This window comes from Schistocerca piceifrons, chromosome X (genome assembly GCF_021461385.2).
Source record: "Schistocerca piceifrons isolate TAMUIC-IGC-003096 chromosome X, iqSchPice1.1, whole genome shotgun sequence".
NCBI classification, from domain to species: Eukaryota; Metazoa; Arthropoda; class Insecta; order Orthoptera; family Acrididae; genus Schistocerca; species Schistocerca piceifrons.
Genome location: NC_060149.1, coordinates 107,168,134 through 107,188,660, shown reverse-complemented (window position 1 = coordinate 107,188,660; position 20,527 = coordinate 107,168,134). Strand labels below are relative to the sequence as shown.

Here is a 20,527-nt window from a genome sequence, read left to right as displayed (position 1 = left end):
ATAAGTTGTAATTCTCTGTGAAAGGTAGAATGGCCACCAGAGTGTATTAGTGTTGTTCATGTATAGTGTTGTTCCTAGGTCTGAAAGGATGTGAACAGCATCAGATGTTGGATGATCAATGTGAATAACATGGAGACACCCTGCACTCATGTGAGACAGCACTGCCAGCATCTGACAGAGTTTTAAAAAGGCCTCATTGTGGGCCCCCACTTGACTGGTTGATCTAATTGTGCAGTCTATTGATTTGTGGGGCATTTGGATGTGACAGTGACCCACTGTTCAGCTGTATGAGAATGTGAGGGCAGGCACACTCATCATCAACGTTATAGTTGACCATGTCTGAGCACCACCTGAGAAGACCACTATACTGTGCACCAAATACATCATAACCCCTTTATATTTGCACCTGTCATCTGAGAACAAATAAAAAACTCCCTGCGACACTATGTGTCAGCCCACATGATTAGTTGGAAATAGAAGCAGCCTGACTAGAGAGTTACTGTCTCATGCATAGGCTGTCATTAACACCATTACAGAAAAGGCTGTTTCTGGAGTGCTGCCATGTCTGGAAAGCATGGACTGCTGATGAATGTGGTGAAGTGTCTCAGTCTTACGATGTTTTGCAGAGGTACAGCAGTGCTACTCCTGGTGTCTGGTGTGGGGAACCATCAGGTAAAACTTCAGGTCATGGCTGGTAGGGATTGAGGGAACTATGATGGCACAATGGTACATCATGGTCATTCTGCATCCTTAAGAGTTACCTCTCACATGACAGTATTGTGTTGGCATTTTTCAGCAGAACAATGCTTGTACACACATGGTACATCTCTCTTTGAACTGTCTGCATGGCACTGAGGTACTCCTGTGGCCAGAAAGATCCTCAAATATCTTCCCAATAGAACATGTGTGGGACCAGCTCAGATGTCAACTCCATACCAGAGCCAGTATCTGTGATATCAGGGACCAGTTACAACAATTTTCAGGTCGCCTTGCTTCTGGAGAGGTCAAAATGGCTTTATGACATGCTTCTTGACCAGATCAGTGCATGCATCCAGACCAGAGTGGATGCATTGTCATACTGAAAAGTGGAATCATACTGTCGAGGTATTTTGTAGACACATATATCCTCTCAGCCTAAGAAGTTTCATTTCATTTCTTCCTACCATTTTTCATGCTTCACTTTGTTTTTATGGCAGTGTATATGAGAGGCTATTTGTGAATTACAATCGTGTCACACAACTGGTAGCTTTCATTAGATTGGCAACAAATTTGCTGCACACCATGTTTTCCTGCTGGTACTTGTGCTGACGTCACATCCACCCCTGCAGAGGATTTAGATGGTTGATGCAATGTCTAATGAGGCCACTGCTGAGCATGCAGTTGTAATGTATCATACTGAGGATCACTAGTAACCAGAATGTAGTGAGCCTGAAGTCATCCTCTCTGTTGTTGTTATTAGGCTACCTTCCAAACTTGACACAAGGTCTGCAGAAAAACTTATAGGACTGGTAACCAGACTGTCAGCACCATGAGAAAATAAGGAAAATAAGAGCTCATACAGAAATATATAGGTGTTCATTCTTTCCACACGCAATACGAGATTGGAATAATAGAGAATTGTGAAGGTGGTTCAATGAACCCTCTGCCAGGCACTTAAATGTGATTTGCAGAGTATCCATGTAGATTTAGATGTAGATTTGGATGTTGGAAGTCTGAAGTCATCCTCTGTGTTGTTACTAGGCTATTTGTAGATTCCAATTTTCTCTTTTGTTTTATGTGTGCAAATCCATGGCTATATTATCAGCCCTCAAGCTGGAAGTTTGTGGAGACATGGCTTACTCATAGTCTGAGGGATTGTTTTCAGAATGAATTTTTCAGTCTGCAGTGGAGCGTGCACTGATATTAAACTTCCTGGCAGATTAAAGCCATATGTTGAACTGGGACTCAAATCCAGGACCTGTGTCTTTTGCAGGCAAGTGCTCTACCAACCAAGCTACCCAAGCATGACTGACAGTCATCCTCGCAGCTTTACTTCAGCTGGTACCTCATCTTATACTTTACAAATTTCACAGAAGTTCTCTGGCAAAACTTGCAGGACTAGTACTATTGGAAGAAAGAATATTATGGAGGCATGGCTTAGCCACAATCTAAGGTTGTTTTCAGAATTAATATTACACTCTGAAGCATAGTGTGTGCTGATATGAAACTTTGTGGGGGATTAAAACCATGTGCTGGACTGGGACTCAAAACCAATACCTTTGCCCTTTGCAGGCAAGTGCTCTGCCAACTGAGCTACCCAAGCACAACTGATGACCCATCTTGACAGCTTTACTTCTGCCAATACTTCATCTCCTACCATCCAAACTTCGTAGACATTTTGGTTTGAGTCCCAGTCCAAGATATAGTTTTAATCTTCTAGGAAGTTGCATATCAGTGTACACACTACTGCAGAGTGAAAAAAATCATTCTAGAAGCAATCCCCTAGGCTCTTGCAGGAGTACTAGTTGTGCAAGTTTTATAGTAGAACTTTTGTGATTTTTGGAAGGCAGGAGATGAGGTACTGCTGGAAGTAAATCTGTGAAGACAGGTCGTGAGTCATGCTCAGATAGTTCCGTTTGTAGAATAGTTGCCTGCAAAAGACAAAGGTCACAGGTTCAAGTTCCAGTCCAGCATACAGTTTCAGTCTGCCAGGAAGGTTAATCTCAGTGCATACTCTTGTATAGAAGGAAAATCTCATTCTGCAAACAGTCCCTCAGGCTGTGACTAAGCCATATCTCCACAACATCCTTTTGTTCAAGGAGCATCAGTCCTGTAAGTTCCCTGGAGAACTTCTGTGAAGTTTGTAAGGTAGGAGATGAGATATTGGTGGAAGTAAAGCTGTGAGGACAGTCATGAGTCGTCATTTGGTAGCTGAGTTGATAGATCACTTGCCTGCAAAGTGCCAACTTGGAATCCCAGTTCATATCTCATTTTTAATCTGTCAGGGATTCATATTAGCTCACACTTCACAGCACAGTGAAAAATTTGTTCTGGACCATAGGGTCTGTCTTCTCCTGTTGGCCAGCAGGAAACTAGACAGAGGAAAGAAATGAAGAACAGTTCTCAATGATGCTACTTTATGTCAAGAGTCTCAGCAAATGTGTAAGCAACATACATATCTGAGGATGCATCAGAACAATTCCCTAGTGTGACCACAGGATCAAGAATTTAGAAGGGTCCACCAAGAATCCAAAATCACTCTCAACACCGCAGGCATATATGATATACATTTTGAGCTTGATGTCACCTATATAGGAAATACTGAAAGGTACATTAGCACACAAGTGGCATAACATGAACGATACGCTTGACTGGACAGCAGAACAAATCATCACTAATGGAACACCATTGAGATCTTAGGCCACCTACAAAGATCCTAAAAGTTTGAGTGCTTGCTAAACAGCTGTAGATGCAAGCACATATGGTAAGAGGGGTGACGGAAATCTTGAGGCAACCTAATATTATCAGCAGAAAGGTTGGCTACAGGTCCCAACATCCTAGTTGCCAGAAGTTCCTGTATAACAAGTAACAAGTGGTTGCCAGGCAGTTTCCTCACAGATCACACCAGTAAATGTCTAAACAAACTGCAGAGCCAGAAATGGTGTCATCTATATGGCTCTACAATTTTTTTTACTGATTTATAGTGGCCTACCAGTTGTAAGTAAGCTCGATAATGCACAAATGATAGACAACCCGGGATGAAACAATGACAATATAATGAAAAGGATAGACTGGTAATCAAAATATAGTGGAGATGCTGAGTCACAGCCATGCACAACAAAAACACTGCTAAGCAAGTGAGCTTTCAGCCAAAAGACCTCAAAAGTAGACAACACAAACACATTCATGTCAGCACAACACACACACTCATGACCTCTGTCTCTGCCCATGGATGCTGGACTGCAAGAAACTGTGCATGATGAGACAAGTAATCTTGGTGGTGGGGTTAAGGAGGAGGTTGGGGCAGGGAGGGGGGTAGCAGGGTAGGGTGGGAACAGAAAGTGCTGCTGGCGACAGTGTACAGGGACATGCTGGGGACAGGGTAGGGCAGCTAGGTACAGTCAGGAGATTAGACAGGTGGATCAGGGGTTGGGAGAAGGGAGTGGAAAAGGAAAGAAGCAAAGAGACTGTGGCTGTGTTGGTGGCATACAAGGCTGTGAAGTCCTGGACTGGGAGCAGAGAAGGGGATATGTGAGTCACGGAGAGTGACTAAAACAGGTTGAGAGGCCAGGGGAGTTAGAGAAATGTAGGATATATTGCAGGGAGAATTTCCATTTGCGCAACTCAGAAAATTGGGTATTGGTAGCAAAGATCCAGATGGTGCAGGCTGTGAAGCAGTCACTGAAGTCAAGAACATTGTGTTGGGTGGCATGCTCAGCAACTGGGTGGTCAATTGTCTTTTAGCCACATTTTGTTTGTGACTATTCATGTGGGCAGACAGCTTGTTCATTGTCATGCCCATGTAGAATGCAGTACAGTGGTTGCAGCTTAGCTTGTGAATCACATGAGGGGTTTCCCAGGTAGCCCTGCCTTTGCTGGGGTAGGTGATGCTTGTGACCAGACTAGAGGGGGTGGTGGTGGTGATGGCAGGATATATATTGGAGAGGTCTTGAATCTAAGTAAATTATAGGGATATGAGCCATAAATGACCCAGTAGATAGTGTCGGAAGTTCCATGCAGCTTTTCGCGGATGATGCTGTAGTATACAGAGAAGTTGCAGCATTAGAAAATTGTAGCGAAATGCAGGAAGATCTGCAGCGGATAGGCACTTGGTGCAGGGAGTGGCAACTGACCCTTAACATAGATAAATGTAATGTATTGCGAATACATAGAAAGAAGGATCTTTTATTGTATGATTATATGATAGCGGAACAAACACTGGCAGCAGTTACTTCTGTAAAATATCTGGGAGTATGCGTGCGGAATGATTTGAAGTGGAATGATCATATAAAATTAATTGTTGGTAAGGTGGGTACCAGGTTGAGATTCATTGGGAGAGTCCTTAGAAAATGTAGTCCATCAACAAAGGAGGTGGCTTACAAAACACTCGTTCGACCTATACTTGAGTATTGCTCATCAGTGTGGGATCCGTACCAGATCGGGTTGATGGAGGAGATAGAGAAGATCCAAAGAAGAGCGGCGCGTTTCGTCACAGGGTAATTTGGTAACTGTGATAGTGTTACGGAGATGTTTAGCAAACTCAAGTGGCAGACTCTGCAAGAGAGGCGCTCTGCATCGCGGTGTAGCTTGCTCGCCAGGTTTCGAGAGGGTGCGTTTCTGGATGAGGTATCGAATATATTGCTTCCCCCTACTGATACCTCCTGAGGAGATCACGAATGTAAAATTAGAGAGATTCGAGCACACATGGAGGCTTTCAGACAGTCGTTCTTCCCACGAACCATACGCGACTGGAACAGAAAAGGCAGCTAATGACAGTGGCACGTAAAGTGCCCTCCACCACACACTGTTGGGTGGCTTGCGGAGTATAAATGTAGATGTAGATGTAGAAAGAAAGGGGTTGGGAGCAGGGCTGGAGTAGGGATGGACAAGGATATTGTGTGGGTTCAGTGAGTGGTGGAATATCACTGTGGGAGTGGTGGGATGATAGTGGAGAGGACATTCCTTGTATCAGGGCATGAAGAGAGGTATTGGAAACCTTGGCAGGGAATCTGATACAGTTGATCTGGTCCTGAGTGGTACCAAGTCATAATGGGAATGCTTCTTTGTGGCTGGATGCTGGGACTGTGAAAGGGGGTGGTTGGCGGGAGAGATAATGTGGCTGCAAGACAGTTGACCATTCAGTTGCTGAGCATGCCACCCAACACAATGTTCTTGACTTCAGTGACTGCTTCACAGCCAGCACCATCTTGATCCTCACTACCAACATCCAATTTTCTGAGTTACGCAATATACCCTACATTCCTCTAACTCCCCTGGCCTCTCAACCTTTTTTAGTCACTGTCCGTGACTCACCTATCCCCTTCCCTGTTCCCAGTTAGGGACTTCGCAGCCTTGTATGCCACCAACACAGCCACAGTCTCTTTGCACTCCCTTCTCCCAACCCCTGACCCACCTGTCTAATCTCCTGACTGTACCTAGCTGCCCTACCCTGTCCCCAGCATGTCCCAGTACGCTGTCGCCAGCAGCACTTTCTGTTCCCACCCCTACCCTGCTATCCCCCTCCCTGCCCCAACCTTTTCCTTAACCCCACCACCAAGACTGCTTATCTCATCATGCACAGTTTTTAGCAGTCCAGCTTCAGTGGCCAGAGACAGAGGTCATGAGTGTATGTGTAGTGCTGGTATGAAAGTGTGTGTGTTGACCACTTTAGAAGAAGGTCTTTTGGCAGAAAGCTCACTTGCTTAGCAGTGTTTTTGCTGTGCCTGTCTGTGACTCAACATTGCCTTTATAAGATGAGTAGAAATCTATCCTCTTCATAACATTGTCATCATAATACATAAATAGTGTCCTATTATCTCCTACTTCTGTCCTATAAATGACCAGTAGTATTTTATGATCAATGAAAACTGGTTGTTGCGCATCTGATCACACCAGCAGAAACATTGAATCACCTCATCTCCCTAGCAAGATTTATACTGAGAGGAATACCACTACATCATAACCAAAATATCAGTAATGTTACTACTTTAGTGCCTCAGGTATTTTATATGAATATATGGCAATATCACCAGAAGAATTTTAATGAAATTGAAACTTCACGTGGAAGTATATGTATTTAAACAAAAATATTAATGTTTGTCATTAATTAATTAATATGTACTTGTTGAGTGAACAAAATATGGCCAAATGCTCTTGAAGCAGCTAAATGTAACAAAGCTTTGAACTACAGATGCATGTCAGGCCAGTTGGTCATTGTAGCAGTAAGTATTAGCTGCTAACCATTGAAAACTTCAGTGAATCTGTGTTTGAAATGAATTTAAGATTTAGTGACATCTATTCTTCAGTTGACAAATACACCAAATACGCCTAATTTTACTAAGGAGAATATTTAGAAATGCCAGTGACTGCAGTAAATGGGCCATCATATTCATCATCTATGTGAACAAACAGGTATACTTGCTGGAAGCTATTCAGAAAGAAATCATGTGAGTATGCAGCAAAGCTTAATGTTCCAAAAGGGACTCCACAATTCACTACACAATACTGCCATGAGAGATTTAAGGGTAAAGTCCATGAACTCATCTGTGACCTGACAACTGCAGAAGGAGTAAACCATATGCATAACAAACTATAATTCACAAATTGAAAAGTAAACCAGCACATCACTGATTCTAATTTTGCCAACTTCTGTGTCAGTGTTAGCAAATTTACTCACATTAAAAAATAAAGGATACATTTGTGATATTATGCCAAATAGTACATGATCACGATGAGTATAAGTGAATATTGGTGGTACGAAAGACCCAGATTAAAAAGCACATTGTACATCTTCCACCAAGTGGAATTCATAACACAAGAAAGACACATTCTGCCTACTGGGATATGTGTATCCTGTGTTTATTTATTTTATATCTTATGACAGATCTGGTGATGACAGTCTGTCAAAATGTGTTATCCATTCGAAGAAATAAAGTGTGATCTAAATTGACAATTTTTGTGTAAGTGCATCATGATCACAGACATCTATAGGGACTTCCTGTCTTCCATAATCTAGACTTTTAGTCTAGAGCTATGGAATTCAGTTTCTGAATTAATGAACAATGTCCTATAATTATCACAGAAATGTAATGATTGTAAATACTGATAAGAGTTATGGAAATTTTGAATTTAATACATGCAAATAAGTTGTTAATGTAGCAAAGAGAAAATTTCTATGCTCCAGAAAATGTTTTAGCTACAATTTTCCAAGCAGAGGTCTTAGAAAATTTGTGAACTGCTTCATCCACATTGTGAAAACTGGGTAGTGAATGTGAAAGAACCATTAGAATGAAGATTATAATAGGAAGAAAGTTTCCTTAGTACCTCCTGTGTTTTCCCATTGAGAACTAAAAGTTAAAGAAATAAAAAAAATCTGGCTATTCCTGCAATACATCAGGAAAGCATCATATTAACAGTTGAGCATATGAATCTGAGGAATCCTGTCTATTATTGTTGATGATTATTCATGAAACCAATTGTATTTTAGTTTCTGTACATAAATAATTACTTTCTAACCAATTTTTATACATAATCCCACAAAACAACATACAATGCAGCCTTTCTAAGGAAATTACCTGTATAAGCATGGAAGTGTACATTTGAACTCCTTTAAGCTTCTATATCTTGTTGGTGAAACAAATTTCATTTGCACCACTGTTTGTTTATACTCTCAGTCTAAACATGAATATATTTTCAAATTGCAAAGTGTAAATTTGAGAGGTTCTTCATTGCCTGTCTCTTCCAATATATGATCTACTGAATAAGATTCTAAATGTTTTATGTATGTGAAGATTCTAAATGTTTTATGTATGTGTTAGTCATCTTCCACTGCAAACCACTATATTTACATGCAAAGGCCAAATATATTAGCACACACTTCGAAGTTCAGTGTTACTACTTCCAGAAACTCAGTGAGGGCCAATGTGAGTGTAGCAAGAGGCTGCTCCAAGCTGTTACATACTGTGGCATAGTGTTCATCTCTAAAAATAATTGTTGTACTGAAAGTAAAAAAAGTTTCACAATAGCATTATCTGTAACTAAGGTATATTTTGGTGTTTATTGTGTTTCATAACAGATATAATTTTCTTAGTAATGAACATAATCTTTGGCAAATCATTTTAATGACTAATAATATTTCAAAATGCAAAATAACTGAAGGAGAATTCTTTCCCGTTATTTATATAATTCTGCTTACATACATTGTACGTCTGTTTCTACAAGTTGCCATCTCCAGCTCATAGTGTTTATGGTTAACACATTTTTCTACTTGGTTTTTATGTGTATATTTAAAGGTGAACTGCTTAATGTCTGGGTTCTGGTACAATGACTTTTTAAGTACTGTAGTGGAACTTTTATTTCTGAAGAAAACATTCTTCCTACAACACAGTCTGCTCTTGTAGCTGCTCATTAATATATTCCACAACTGTATGCTGCACTAAATGAAATTCATTTTTTTTTAAACTAAAGTCACATAATATTTAGTACGCACTTTATGAGAGCAGAGTGTGATCTGCAGAATGCTATAAATCAACTATGGATAAATCACTGTGTGTATGTGTCTATAAATAAACTTTTTTATCTCAATGAAGAAAATTTCCATTTACTTTAAACTCATTTTAGCTAGTGCCTTTCTCTGAAGTCCAGTGAAAATTTTAAGCATTCTGCAATGACACATATAAAATCCACAATGATATGTTATTAAGATATAATTCACACTAAAACTGAAATAATTATTGCACAGTACAGACTTTATAGCTTGTGGCGAGAACCATAACGCAAGTCTGTTTTGTCACAGCTTTATAGCTAATAGCATAACTAAGTAGCAAAGAAAGAACTTGTATGTGTTTAAATGATATCACTTTCATTTCGATATGTTCAGAAGTAATTACAACTTGAGCACAATGAAACTGTGGAAACTGTTGTGTATAGCTGTCAAAACCAGACAGTGTTTTAAACTGCTCTCAGCACTTGCCATTTTAGGAACCGTTTGTACAGTTTGTGCATTTATATGCTGTACTGATTTTCAAAACATATTTCTTAATATTACTCAATTCACTAACAAAATCATTGTACTGCTGTGAAGTGCCACAAGGCATCAATACATACTGTACTTAGTACAAGCCATTCCAACATGAAACTATGAACTCAATAACTTTTTTAAAGTATTTTGGTACATATTGAGCTTTATAATAATGTAAAAAAACAACATCATATTTTGGCTACAAATGAAGTATGCTATAAAAATGTAAAAATCTGTGCATATCTAATAGAGAAATTACTAGCTCAGCTCAGTATTTATGATTGAGTCCCTTAAAATATTTCAAGATTTATTTTTTGTTCAGAGAAGGTCATTGGAGTTAGTGGATAATCCATGCGATGAGTCATTTAACAGGTACTCCAGTGCTAGACACTGGCTTCATATTTACAAACTAGAAAACTCTTGCACTAGTCTATAACACAGGGACATGTAGAACAATGTATTGGTCAAGTTAAAAGCTTTCAATCACACTCCTAGCAATAAAGCTAAATTTCTCAGCTATTTCTGCAAACACTGGTGAAAAATCTGCTGAAGTTGGGAATAAAATCTGCTGCAAAAGAATTCCACATGCACATTACCCCGCTAATAAATTATAAATAAATTACTGTACATTAGTAAAAATATTAGTTATACAAAAATAAATTAATATTGTGAATGGTAATGAAACAATTCATTATAAATAATACATCCTACAGAAGACTGGAGTTGTATTTTATACACTGTCAACAAGAGCTCTGAAAGTGCAGGGTCACTAAACACTGAAGACAAACAGCAACACACAAGAAAGGCTATTGCTCTGTTATTTAGATAAACCTTGACTACATTTTGCTTTGTCCTCACTCACAATGCCAACCTGTGGCTCTTATTGCTACAAAGGACACAAAGAAAAAAGTACATAAACAATATCATTGTAAATTAGTTGCATAATTTAGTTGCACATTGGTATTCTCATGAATAACTAGCAGCTCCCCCTTAGAGTTGGAGCTAACTGATTTTCTTAAATAAAATGTAAATTCTGTCTGTTTGTGTGTCAAGAAAGCTTAAAATTATGTATAATGTATAAATATATCACAACATACGTCATGTTCAACACAGTTCATACAATATAAAGTTGTACTTGCCATTTATATGAACATTTATACAGCAAAACAATTTATAACTGACTAGTAAAATGTGACTAGATCATTTTTAAATTGAGATCATTTAGGTAGGTCATTTGGTCGAATTACACTGATCAATATTACAAAATAATGCAGCTCCCCTGTCAACAACTGCAAATATCTATTCATCCCTCACAATACTGATTCTCAGAGGGTACTGACTGGTATTTGCATAAAATCACTTTGGACACATGCCAACAAAAAACAAGTCACCTCAACAGCATCAGAATAACATTGTCCAACACTTCGCTATCCAAAAGAGTTATTTTTATACAATCCCCTGAGACTGTAGGTATTACTTTTAATTTATTTTCTAAGAAATGTCCTTTTTTCACAAAAGGGGCACAAGGGAAATTGAATTTTGTGTCAGTTTACCAAGGTTTGCTCAGTAACATCCTCTTTCCAAAAAAGATCATATTTTCTTTTAAATTTATCACTTGTACATATACTTGCTAATCATGTTGTACACAAACTATGAATGTTGTGCAAGTTTATATGTTCACACATAAGCACACACACACAAGTATTCACATACAGAAGCACTTTTGTTTGTGTGCATTCAATTATAAGCACAAAAACATATCTGTGATTTCATCAATGTGTGTGTGTGCACATGCGTCTGACTATGCACATGAACGTGCATCCACACAGCCAAGTGTGCAGTTTAGCCTCAAACTAAAGGTGTTTGTATGACATCAATACAACACCATTCACATTAGATTTATTTTTCATACAAACATGGTCAGTTTCAAAATAAGAGCAAGAGTTTCTCACTAGATGTCACATAATGTTTCTTTCTTTCTTTCTCTCTTTATTTATTTATTTATTTATTGTAGTTAAAGGAAAATATTTCATTCACTCACATTTAAACTGTACCAAACAGGTAACATTACAGCCACTTCATTCATCTTTTTTGCAAAATGAATTTAAAATGACTGTTTTTCTGGAACATGCCAGGGTAAAGTGTCACTTGGTGCTATTCATATTGTCTGTATAGCATTCAGTACACTGGTATATTCCTTCACAGGAACACCAGATGATGGTGCTGATGGTCTCGCATTGGATAGCTTGCATGATGTCACAATATGTCAGGCTGCTGCTGCTGCAGAGGTTGACTGTGACCAGACATGGCTGTGCCAGGGGAGTGCTGCTGTCCATCATGTGCAACGGGAACTACTGTTGTCTTGCTTGGTTCTTCATCTTTCCACTTGTCCATTGATCTACGCCTTGCATTCATGAAAAAGTTGCCCACTGTTGTCGGTTCAAGGCCAAGCTGTCGTGCAATGGTCACCTGCATTTCTTTCGATGGTCTCTTTGTTTCCTGAAAATTGAAATAAAATAAATGAAACATTTGCAAAAAACAGAACTGATTGTTTTGTTCAAGATTTTCTATAAGTGTAACATATAGCATAAACTCAAAATATGTTTCTTTCTGAGGGTGTAACGTATTATCTTAAACTTAGGCATATATATATATACTTGCTAATCATGTTGTACACAAACTATGAATGTTGTGCAAGTTTATATGTTCACACATAAGCACACACACACAAGTGTATATATATATATATATATATATATATATATATATATATATATATATATATATATATATATATATATATATATAAATGCTTACATATTATATTCCTCAGTGGTATTGCTGTACATACTAGAAAAGTGTTTAAACATTATCTGTGTTGTTGTTTCTTGGAAAGATTATGTTAAAATCATTTTCTAAATAGGTCTTAAAAATATGAATTTACTAAATGTCATCCATTGTGTTACCAGGCAACAAAGATGAAATAATTTCCCATTAAAAATATGAAAGTTGACAAAAATAATTCAGTTCCAATGGTTATTAGAAAGAAGAGTTTGTTAAGTGGAAAATAAAAGTAAGAAACATAAGGAGAACTGTCAGAGTGTCATTTTTGTCACAACTGACTGAGAGTGTAAATGTCCAGTGCAAACAGACATTTGTTATGGCTCTTTGAGTGAACTGAACTAAATAACGCGATGATCAAGTACTGGCCTTGGAACAAGAAGAAAGTGATTGATTTGGCCAACAAGTTTATCTGATGTTTTGGAAAATAACAGAAAAGTATTCATTTGTGAATTAAAGTAATTTTATTCAATTATATAATTACAAACAGTAATGAGGAAGAGGAACCACTTACCTGCAAAAGAATAAAGTGAACTGTATAGACACATGTATCAACTAAGAAAATGAACAAATGCTCATAAACAGCCAATACCACCATGGCCACAGAGGAGATTTTCTGTGTGTGTGTGTGTGTGTGTGTGTGTGTGTGTGCGTGTGTGTTCCCCATTTTTATTTGTAGCTTCTTTCCTAGGATTTACATTATTACATGATTATATAATAGCACCATTTTCCAGCATAACTTCCTATACTTATACTATTCCTATACTTATACTATTCCTATACTTATACTATTATACTCTGTTTCAACGTCTAAGGCTTGTTATCAAAGAATGTTCCCCAGTCTCCTTTCATACCACACTAATCTTTAGTCTTTTTCACTCATGGAAGTGGCAAAACTAAAATAAATGGATGACATAAATAAATAAATAGTGTCAGATCCAGCTAGTATAGGGTACAAGAGAAAAAAATGTTGCCTCAATATGTATATTGATAAGTCTTATTAAACAGATTCAGCATTCCATTTAAACTGTTGGTAATTTAGGGGTTTAAAACAGAACAGAACATGCTGGTGTAGCAAATTATCTAGAAGAAAAAAATAGCAGCATCCACTGAGAACAAGCACTTCATTTCTGGGTCAGCTTAATATAAACTGAAGTTTGGCAGATGCATACAGATTACCTGTTGATTGTATTACTGAGTGGTGCTTTGCAGAAGTTTGTAACTTTTTTGTCTACTATACTGTAAATCCAAGAGTCTTGCTCCTTGATATCAACAAAGTTGTTTCATTTCTGGGTACAATGGGATTGTGGGTCATTTCTGATACTTTTATGTTCAACTCTAAAATCTGTAAGAGTCTCCTTTGTTAAACCTACAAAAACAATATATTAAAAAAATAACAGTTACTATATTAAAAGCATTAATTTCATACCTCTCATTAAAATTGAATAAGGAGTAACTTCTACATCTGAACTGCACAGTTTATTAGGATACTATATGCATTTTGCACATGCATCAAGAACATAATTGCGTGGTTGAAAATACTATCAATGAGCTTCACCCTTGACAGTGGAAGTGTGAACCTCATTAGTCCAGTGGGTTGCTATGCACCTTGACCCTCAGTGTGTTGTGTTGCCTCCACTGAGAGCAAATGCATAAATAATTTAGGAGTAAAGCAGACTACTCACCAAGTAGGAGAAATGTTGGGTCATCGACAGGCTCACACAAAAGAGAACGAAAACTTGCTAACTTTTGGAAGAAATCTTTTGACACAAGACACACACACACACACACACACACACACACACACACACACACACACACACACACACACACATATATATATATATATATATATATATATATATATATATATATAAAAAATAGAGGGAAACATTCCACGTAGGAAATATACATCTAAAAACAAAGATGATGTGACCCACCAAATGAAAGCGCTGGCAGGTCGACAGACACACAAACAAACACAAACATACACACAAAATTCAAGCTTTCGCAACAAACTGTTGCCTCATCAGGAAAGAGGCAACAGTTTGTTGCGAAAGCTTGAATTTTGTGTGTATGTTTGTGTTTGTTTGTGTGTCTGTCGACCTGCCAGCACTTTCATTTGGTGGGTCACATCATCTTTGTTTTTATATATATATATATATATATATATATATATATATATATAAAAACAAAGATTCTGGAACTTACCAAATGAAAGCGTTGGTACATTGATAGAAACAATAACAAACACAAACACACACACAAATTTCAAGCTTTCGCAACCCACGGTTGCTTCATCAGGAAAGAGGGAAGGAGAGAGAAAGATGAAAGGATGTGGGTTTTAAGGGAGAGGGTAAGGAGTCATTCCAATCCTGGGAGTGGAAAGACTTACCTTGGGGGAAAAAGGGACAGGTATACAGTCGCACACACACACATATCCATCCGCACAGGGTGGCAGGTGCATGGGCTAGGCTTGTGATACACGGGCACCACAGACAATGAGACACAATGCAAGATGAAGATGGGAGTGACAGGGCAATGGAAAGGGTAATTGTTGGGCAGAGGGCATGGGGACAGTGAGTTAGAGGAGACTGAGGCCAGGAGGATTATGGGAGAGAAGAATGTGTTGCAAGTATAGCTCCTGTTAAGCTGGTCAAACCTATTTAAATGATATCGATATGTGGTTAACTATGTATATGTATCTTTGACTGTGTTTTACAACTTTGTCCCTACATGCTGTTCCCAGTTGTTATCAGTTTGTTTACTTGTGTATGTGTAAGCTAACATGTAGTAAAGTGTACCAATGTGAACCATTACAATAAATTATATTATGTGCACAAGTTTATCATGTTCTCAATATCCACAGAACCTCAACAGGTTGTGGGCCCAGATACGCAGATAACCAACCATTAAAAGTATTAGGAATCACTGTTTAAAACCCACATGTCATGATTCAAAGTCCAGTGTGCTGTTGTTCACAAAGAAGAATTGTTCGAGTCGACAAATATGGTGACAGATTATCTAATTAATGTGCCAAAGCCAAAAGGACATGAGAACTATGGAGATCAGGCATTCACTATTGACACTGTGCTTGGTCTTGAAGGATTAGTGAAGTATGTCTCAGAAGTAGTTTCATTAGAAGATTCAAAGGCCAAAGTGAAGATAATTCTTACGATTGATCCGTCTTTAAATGTGCACAAAAGAGAAGCAAAAATGACAGTGGACTTGTGGAAGAAATTGAAATTAATGTTTGATGACTCTGGTTTTGCAGGAAGAATAAATTTATTGAGAACACTGATATCAACACGTCTAGAAAAATGTGATTCAGTGATGAGCTATGTGAACCACATAGTAGATAATGGCCAGAAATTATGTGGAACAGGTTTTGCTATTAATGATGAATGGCTTGGTTCATTATTGCTAGCAGGATTGCATGAAAAATATTCTTCCATGATAATGCCAATTGAGCACTCAGGAATTCCAATCACAATGTACACAATCGAAAGTAAGCTTCATGACATGGAAGAAGAGGTCACCATGACTGATAGTGCTTTTAGTGCCAAAAGTTGGCAAAGTAAACCAAAGTTTTATCACAGAAATGGAAATACAGTGGAAAACCAAAACAGGGAGGACATTGTTTGCTATAAATGCAAGAAACCAGGACGTTTTAAAAGTAAGTGCCCTAACAGTGAAAATGATTAAAGACAAAACAAAACCCCAAATGTTTTCAGTGCAGTATTTATAAGTGGCTCTTTTGACAGAAATGACTGGTATGTTGATTCAGGTGCTGGTGTGCATCTCACAGCAAATGAAGAATGGATAAAAAACAAAGTGAATGATGTTAACAGTCAAAAGGTGACAGCTGCAAATCAGACAGAAATCCCAGCATTGTGCTCTGGTGAAGTTGATTTAACAACAGTGGTCAGGAAGACCTTTTTTGATATTACTGTAATAAATGTTATGTGTGCTCCAGAACTAACTACAAATTTGCTCTCTGTAAGCAGGTTGATTGAACAAGGAAATTTTGTTAAATTTAATAGTGATCAGTGCAATATTTATAACAAGCATAAAGAACTAGTTGCAACTGCAGATCTTTTCAAATGGCTCTGAGCACTATGCGACTTAACTTCTGAGGTCATCAGTCGCCTAGAACTTAGAACTAATTAAACCTAACTAACCTAAGGAAATCACACACATCCATGCCCAAGACAGGATTCGAACTGTGACCATAGCGGTCGCTTGGCTCCAGACTGTAGCGCCGAGAACCGCACAGCCACTCCGGCCGGCAACTGCAGATCTGATTAATGGTGTGTAATGCAAGCTGAACGTTGACAGAAGAAGTGATTTTTTTGCGAATGATCACAGCATCTGATTGGCATAGAAGATTAGGTCAACTAAATGCAAAGGATCTTATTAAAATGAAAAATTGTGCTGCAGAAGGAATGGTATGTGAAGACATCAGCATCAACATTAGCAAGCAAATCTGTGTAGTATGCAATGAAGGAAACAGACAGCCTTTTCCACTTGGAGGCACTAGAGTGTCTAGACTACTTGAAGTAGTACATGCAGACATGTGTGGACGAATGGAGGTTATGTCATTAAGTGGTGCAAAGTATTTTTTTCATTTTGGAAGATGATTACACCATAATGGGATTTGTGTATTTTCTGAAGACAAAGAATGAGACTTCAGAAAAATTTCAAGAATTTCAGAAAATTGTGGAGAATCAGCAAGAAAGGAAAATCAAAACAGTAACAACAAACAATGGAAAAGAATTCTCTTGTGTGGATTTTGACAGTTTTCTGAAATAAACATGCTATTATACATCAGTTATCCAACAGCTATGCACCAGAACAAAATGGTTTGGCAGAAAGGTTAAATAGAACTGTTGTAGAAAAGGCAAGATGTTTACTATTTGATGGCAAACTTGAAAAAAGATTTTGGGCTGAAGCTGTTGATAGTGCAGTATACTTGTGAAACAGGTAAGTGAGTTCAAGTTTAGGGAATAAAACACCCTATGAACTATGGACTGGCAAGAAACCCAACATTGGTCCTCTCGGAATAATTGGAAGCAAGGTCATGATGCATATTCCCAAAGTCAAGAGGTCAAAATGGGATAAAAAGGCAAAAGAAACGATATCAGTGGGATACCACAATACTACAAAAGGCTAAAGACTCTATGAGCCTGAAGAAAATGGTATTGTGATAAGCTGAGATGCTACTATTATGGAAAAGGCAAGTGATGCAGAAACTGAAATAAAGAATTGTGAAGAAATCACCACCTCAGTGGGGGATGATGAAGAAAATGAGGAGTCTGATACTGTATTAAGAGTCTCCAAAGAAGCAGTCACATCAGAGAAAGAAACTGATGATAAAAAATGTTTTATGCAAGAAGATAAAGTGAAAAATATCAGAAGATCACAAAGGCAGACCAAACCAAATAGAAGATTTGATGATTACGAGGTTTATTTTTCTGCTGGAACTTCAGATCAACAGCACTTCCTATTCCAGTTCTGTCACAGTTTTATCCTATCCCACCAGAGCCATGGCCACCTGTGAAAGCAGCCATGTAATATATCAACTCTGATGCAATTACAGCACAACATTTTATGTTAGCATTACAATCGACCAGTCATCCAACACATTGAATTCTGCTGCCAAAATGTGGCCAAGAACAAAGCTGATCACGTAGTTGCTCAACATACTGTTGAGCACAACATGCTTGAGTTCAAGCACCAGCACCAGCTTTTCTGAAATACACAGATGGGCATTATTCTTGCAACAAACCTTTTGTTCCCGTAATGCTCCTCACCTCAGTCTCTGCTAACCCATTGTCTCCACACTCTCTACCCAACAGTCCCCCTGCTATGTCACACCCTCCCAGTCCATGCCTCCACATAATCCTCATCACGTGTAGCACCTCACTGATTCCAGTACCCATATATCACATGTCTACCCATGCATCTACCACCCCTCTCTCCCGCATTCCTAGCCAGCGTATCTGTAATCCTGGAACTGAGGTTTAAGCCTGGACAGTGTAGGAGCACTGGTATATGTACGTATGTGTCTTTTTCATTTGTATTCTACCTTGTTGAAGGATTTCCTCGGCTACCAAAATTTTCATTATCTTTTGTATGTACCCATCAACAGCTCAAAGCTCCTGCTATTCAGCGAGTGGTCTCCTTTACTCTTAGATTATTTAAATTCTGCCAGAGATTTTCATAGTCTATAAATTTATATATAGTGAATTGTCGGATATGAGTAGCTGATGTCAGTGTTTGATGGTTCATCTGAAGTTGTTTGGCAGGTGCTCAGAGGAAATATAATGTGTGATACTGAACAAGGACTGGCTGCAATCACAAAACATAATGAAGTAGTCATACACAAGGAAAACTTGAAGATTCACATCTGAAAACTTTGTTTTGTAATCAAGTGCACAAAAATGATGTACAGAATACAGAGTGAGGTACATATTAATGTAACTGTCTTCTTTGGTTTCAAACCACACAAGATAGTTGTTTTCTGCTGACTATCTGTAAACTATCACAAAGGTAGCATGTCATATAAGTCCGCCATCAAATTTTCATATCTATGGCACCTTGCCCTAGATATAACACTTGGAAATTGCGTTTTAACCTGAAACTAGTTGTACAAGTAAGAAGAGGTCTTAATAAATATCACAGGTAACATGCAGAAATATCACCTTTAATTCAAAAATATATGGCTATGGAGCCCACTATGAAAAGGATTTACACCTTGCAATTGGCCAACAAACTGAGTACCTTGCACGGTTTAAAAAAGTAGCAATAAAGAAGGTGGAAAATGTTATACTGTCATAAAAATACAAAATTCTGCTAAATGAGTTGGGATACCTACTAAGGTAAGTAAAGCAATGTATCATATAGCAGCAACACCACTGATTCACTTAATCAGTCTTTTGAACAGGGATGCTTTCCCTACATGATTAAATATGCTGAAATTAAATCACAGATCAACCATTGTTGGCAAACTATTGCCCTATTTCTATTCCTCCAGTTCTATTTAAGATCACAAGGAAAGTAGCTATAATACAGTTTTAAAACTTTATTGTAAAATATGATGTCCTTGGTATGCAGTTTGGATTCCAACAAGGAGAAAGAGTTGTGCATGGAGTGAACAACTTTGTTGAGAAGGTAAGCAAAGTAGTATATCAGAGGAGAAATGTTGCAAAGTATCTCCTGTGAACTTATGTAGGTCTTCAACTCTATAATGACTTAACCAACTACAAATTAGGTAAATATGGGAATGAGGGCAGTATTCTGGGATGACTTATATTGTACTTGCAGGACAAACTAGAAAGACAGTCACATAGACTGTAGTATTCAGAAAGTAGAATGGACTTGTGTGAAGAATTTTATGTTATCTGATATTAAAGGAGCTCCACAGTTTTACTGCACAGCGCAATCATTTACAAATGAGTACTATGTGCTTCAAATATAAAAGTAGCTTTGTGTGAACAAAAAAAGGAATGTTATAGGATGATTGCTGCTCACAATATAAACAAATAACATAATAGATAACACAGGAGGCTCCCTGAGGTTGTTTGTTGATGGTGCTGTTGTATTTAGAAAAGATGTGATGCTTGAAAATTGTAGTAAAATACAGGAAGGCCTGCATAGGATCCATGCTTCATGGAAGGATTGACAGTTGACCCTCAACAGAAACAAATATAATGAATTGTGCATAAATAGACTGTTTGAATAAATGATTGCCAAACAATCACATCTATGAAATATCAGTATAGAGTTATTTGAAGTGGAATGATCACATAAAACTAACATAGCAAAAGTAGATGCCAGACTGAAGAAGTGTAGACCATCCATGATTGAGGCAGCTTACAAAACTGTCATTAAACTAATACTTGAGTAATACTTCAGTATTTTTTCTCAGTATGGTACTCTTATCAGGGAGGATTGATAGAGGAAACA

General features: G+C 37.9%; 1 protein-coding gene across 1 annotated transcript in view; it reads right to left on the bottom strand.

Annotated features, from left to right (window-relative positions):
- Positions 1-8,789: 8,789 nt before the first annotated feature.
- The window catches only part of LOC124722006 (hepatocyte nuclear factor 6), a 593,663-nt gene continuing 581,925 nt past the window's right edge, over positions 8,790-20,527 (bottom strand). The window contains exon 5 of the mRNA XM_047247178.1: positions 8,790-12,217. Coding sequence (XP_047103134.1) covers positions 11,975-12,217 — 243 coding nt within the window. The 3' untranslated portion in view covers positions 8,790-11,974. The remainder of the gene's footprint in view (positions 12,218-20,527) is intronic.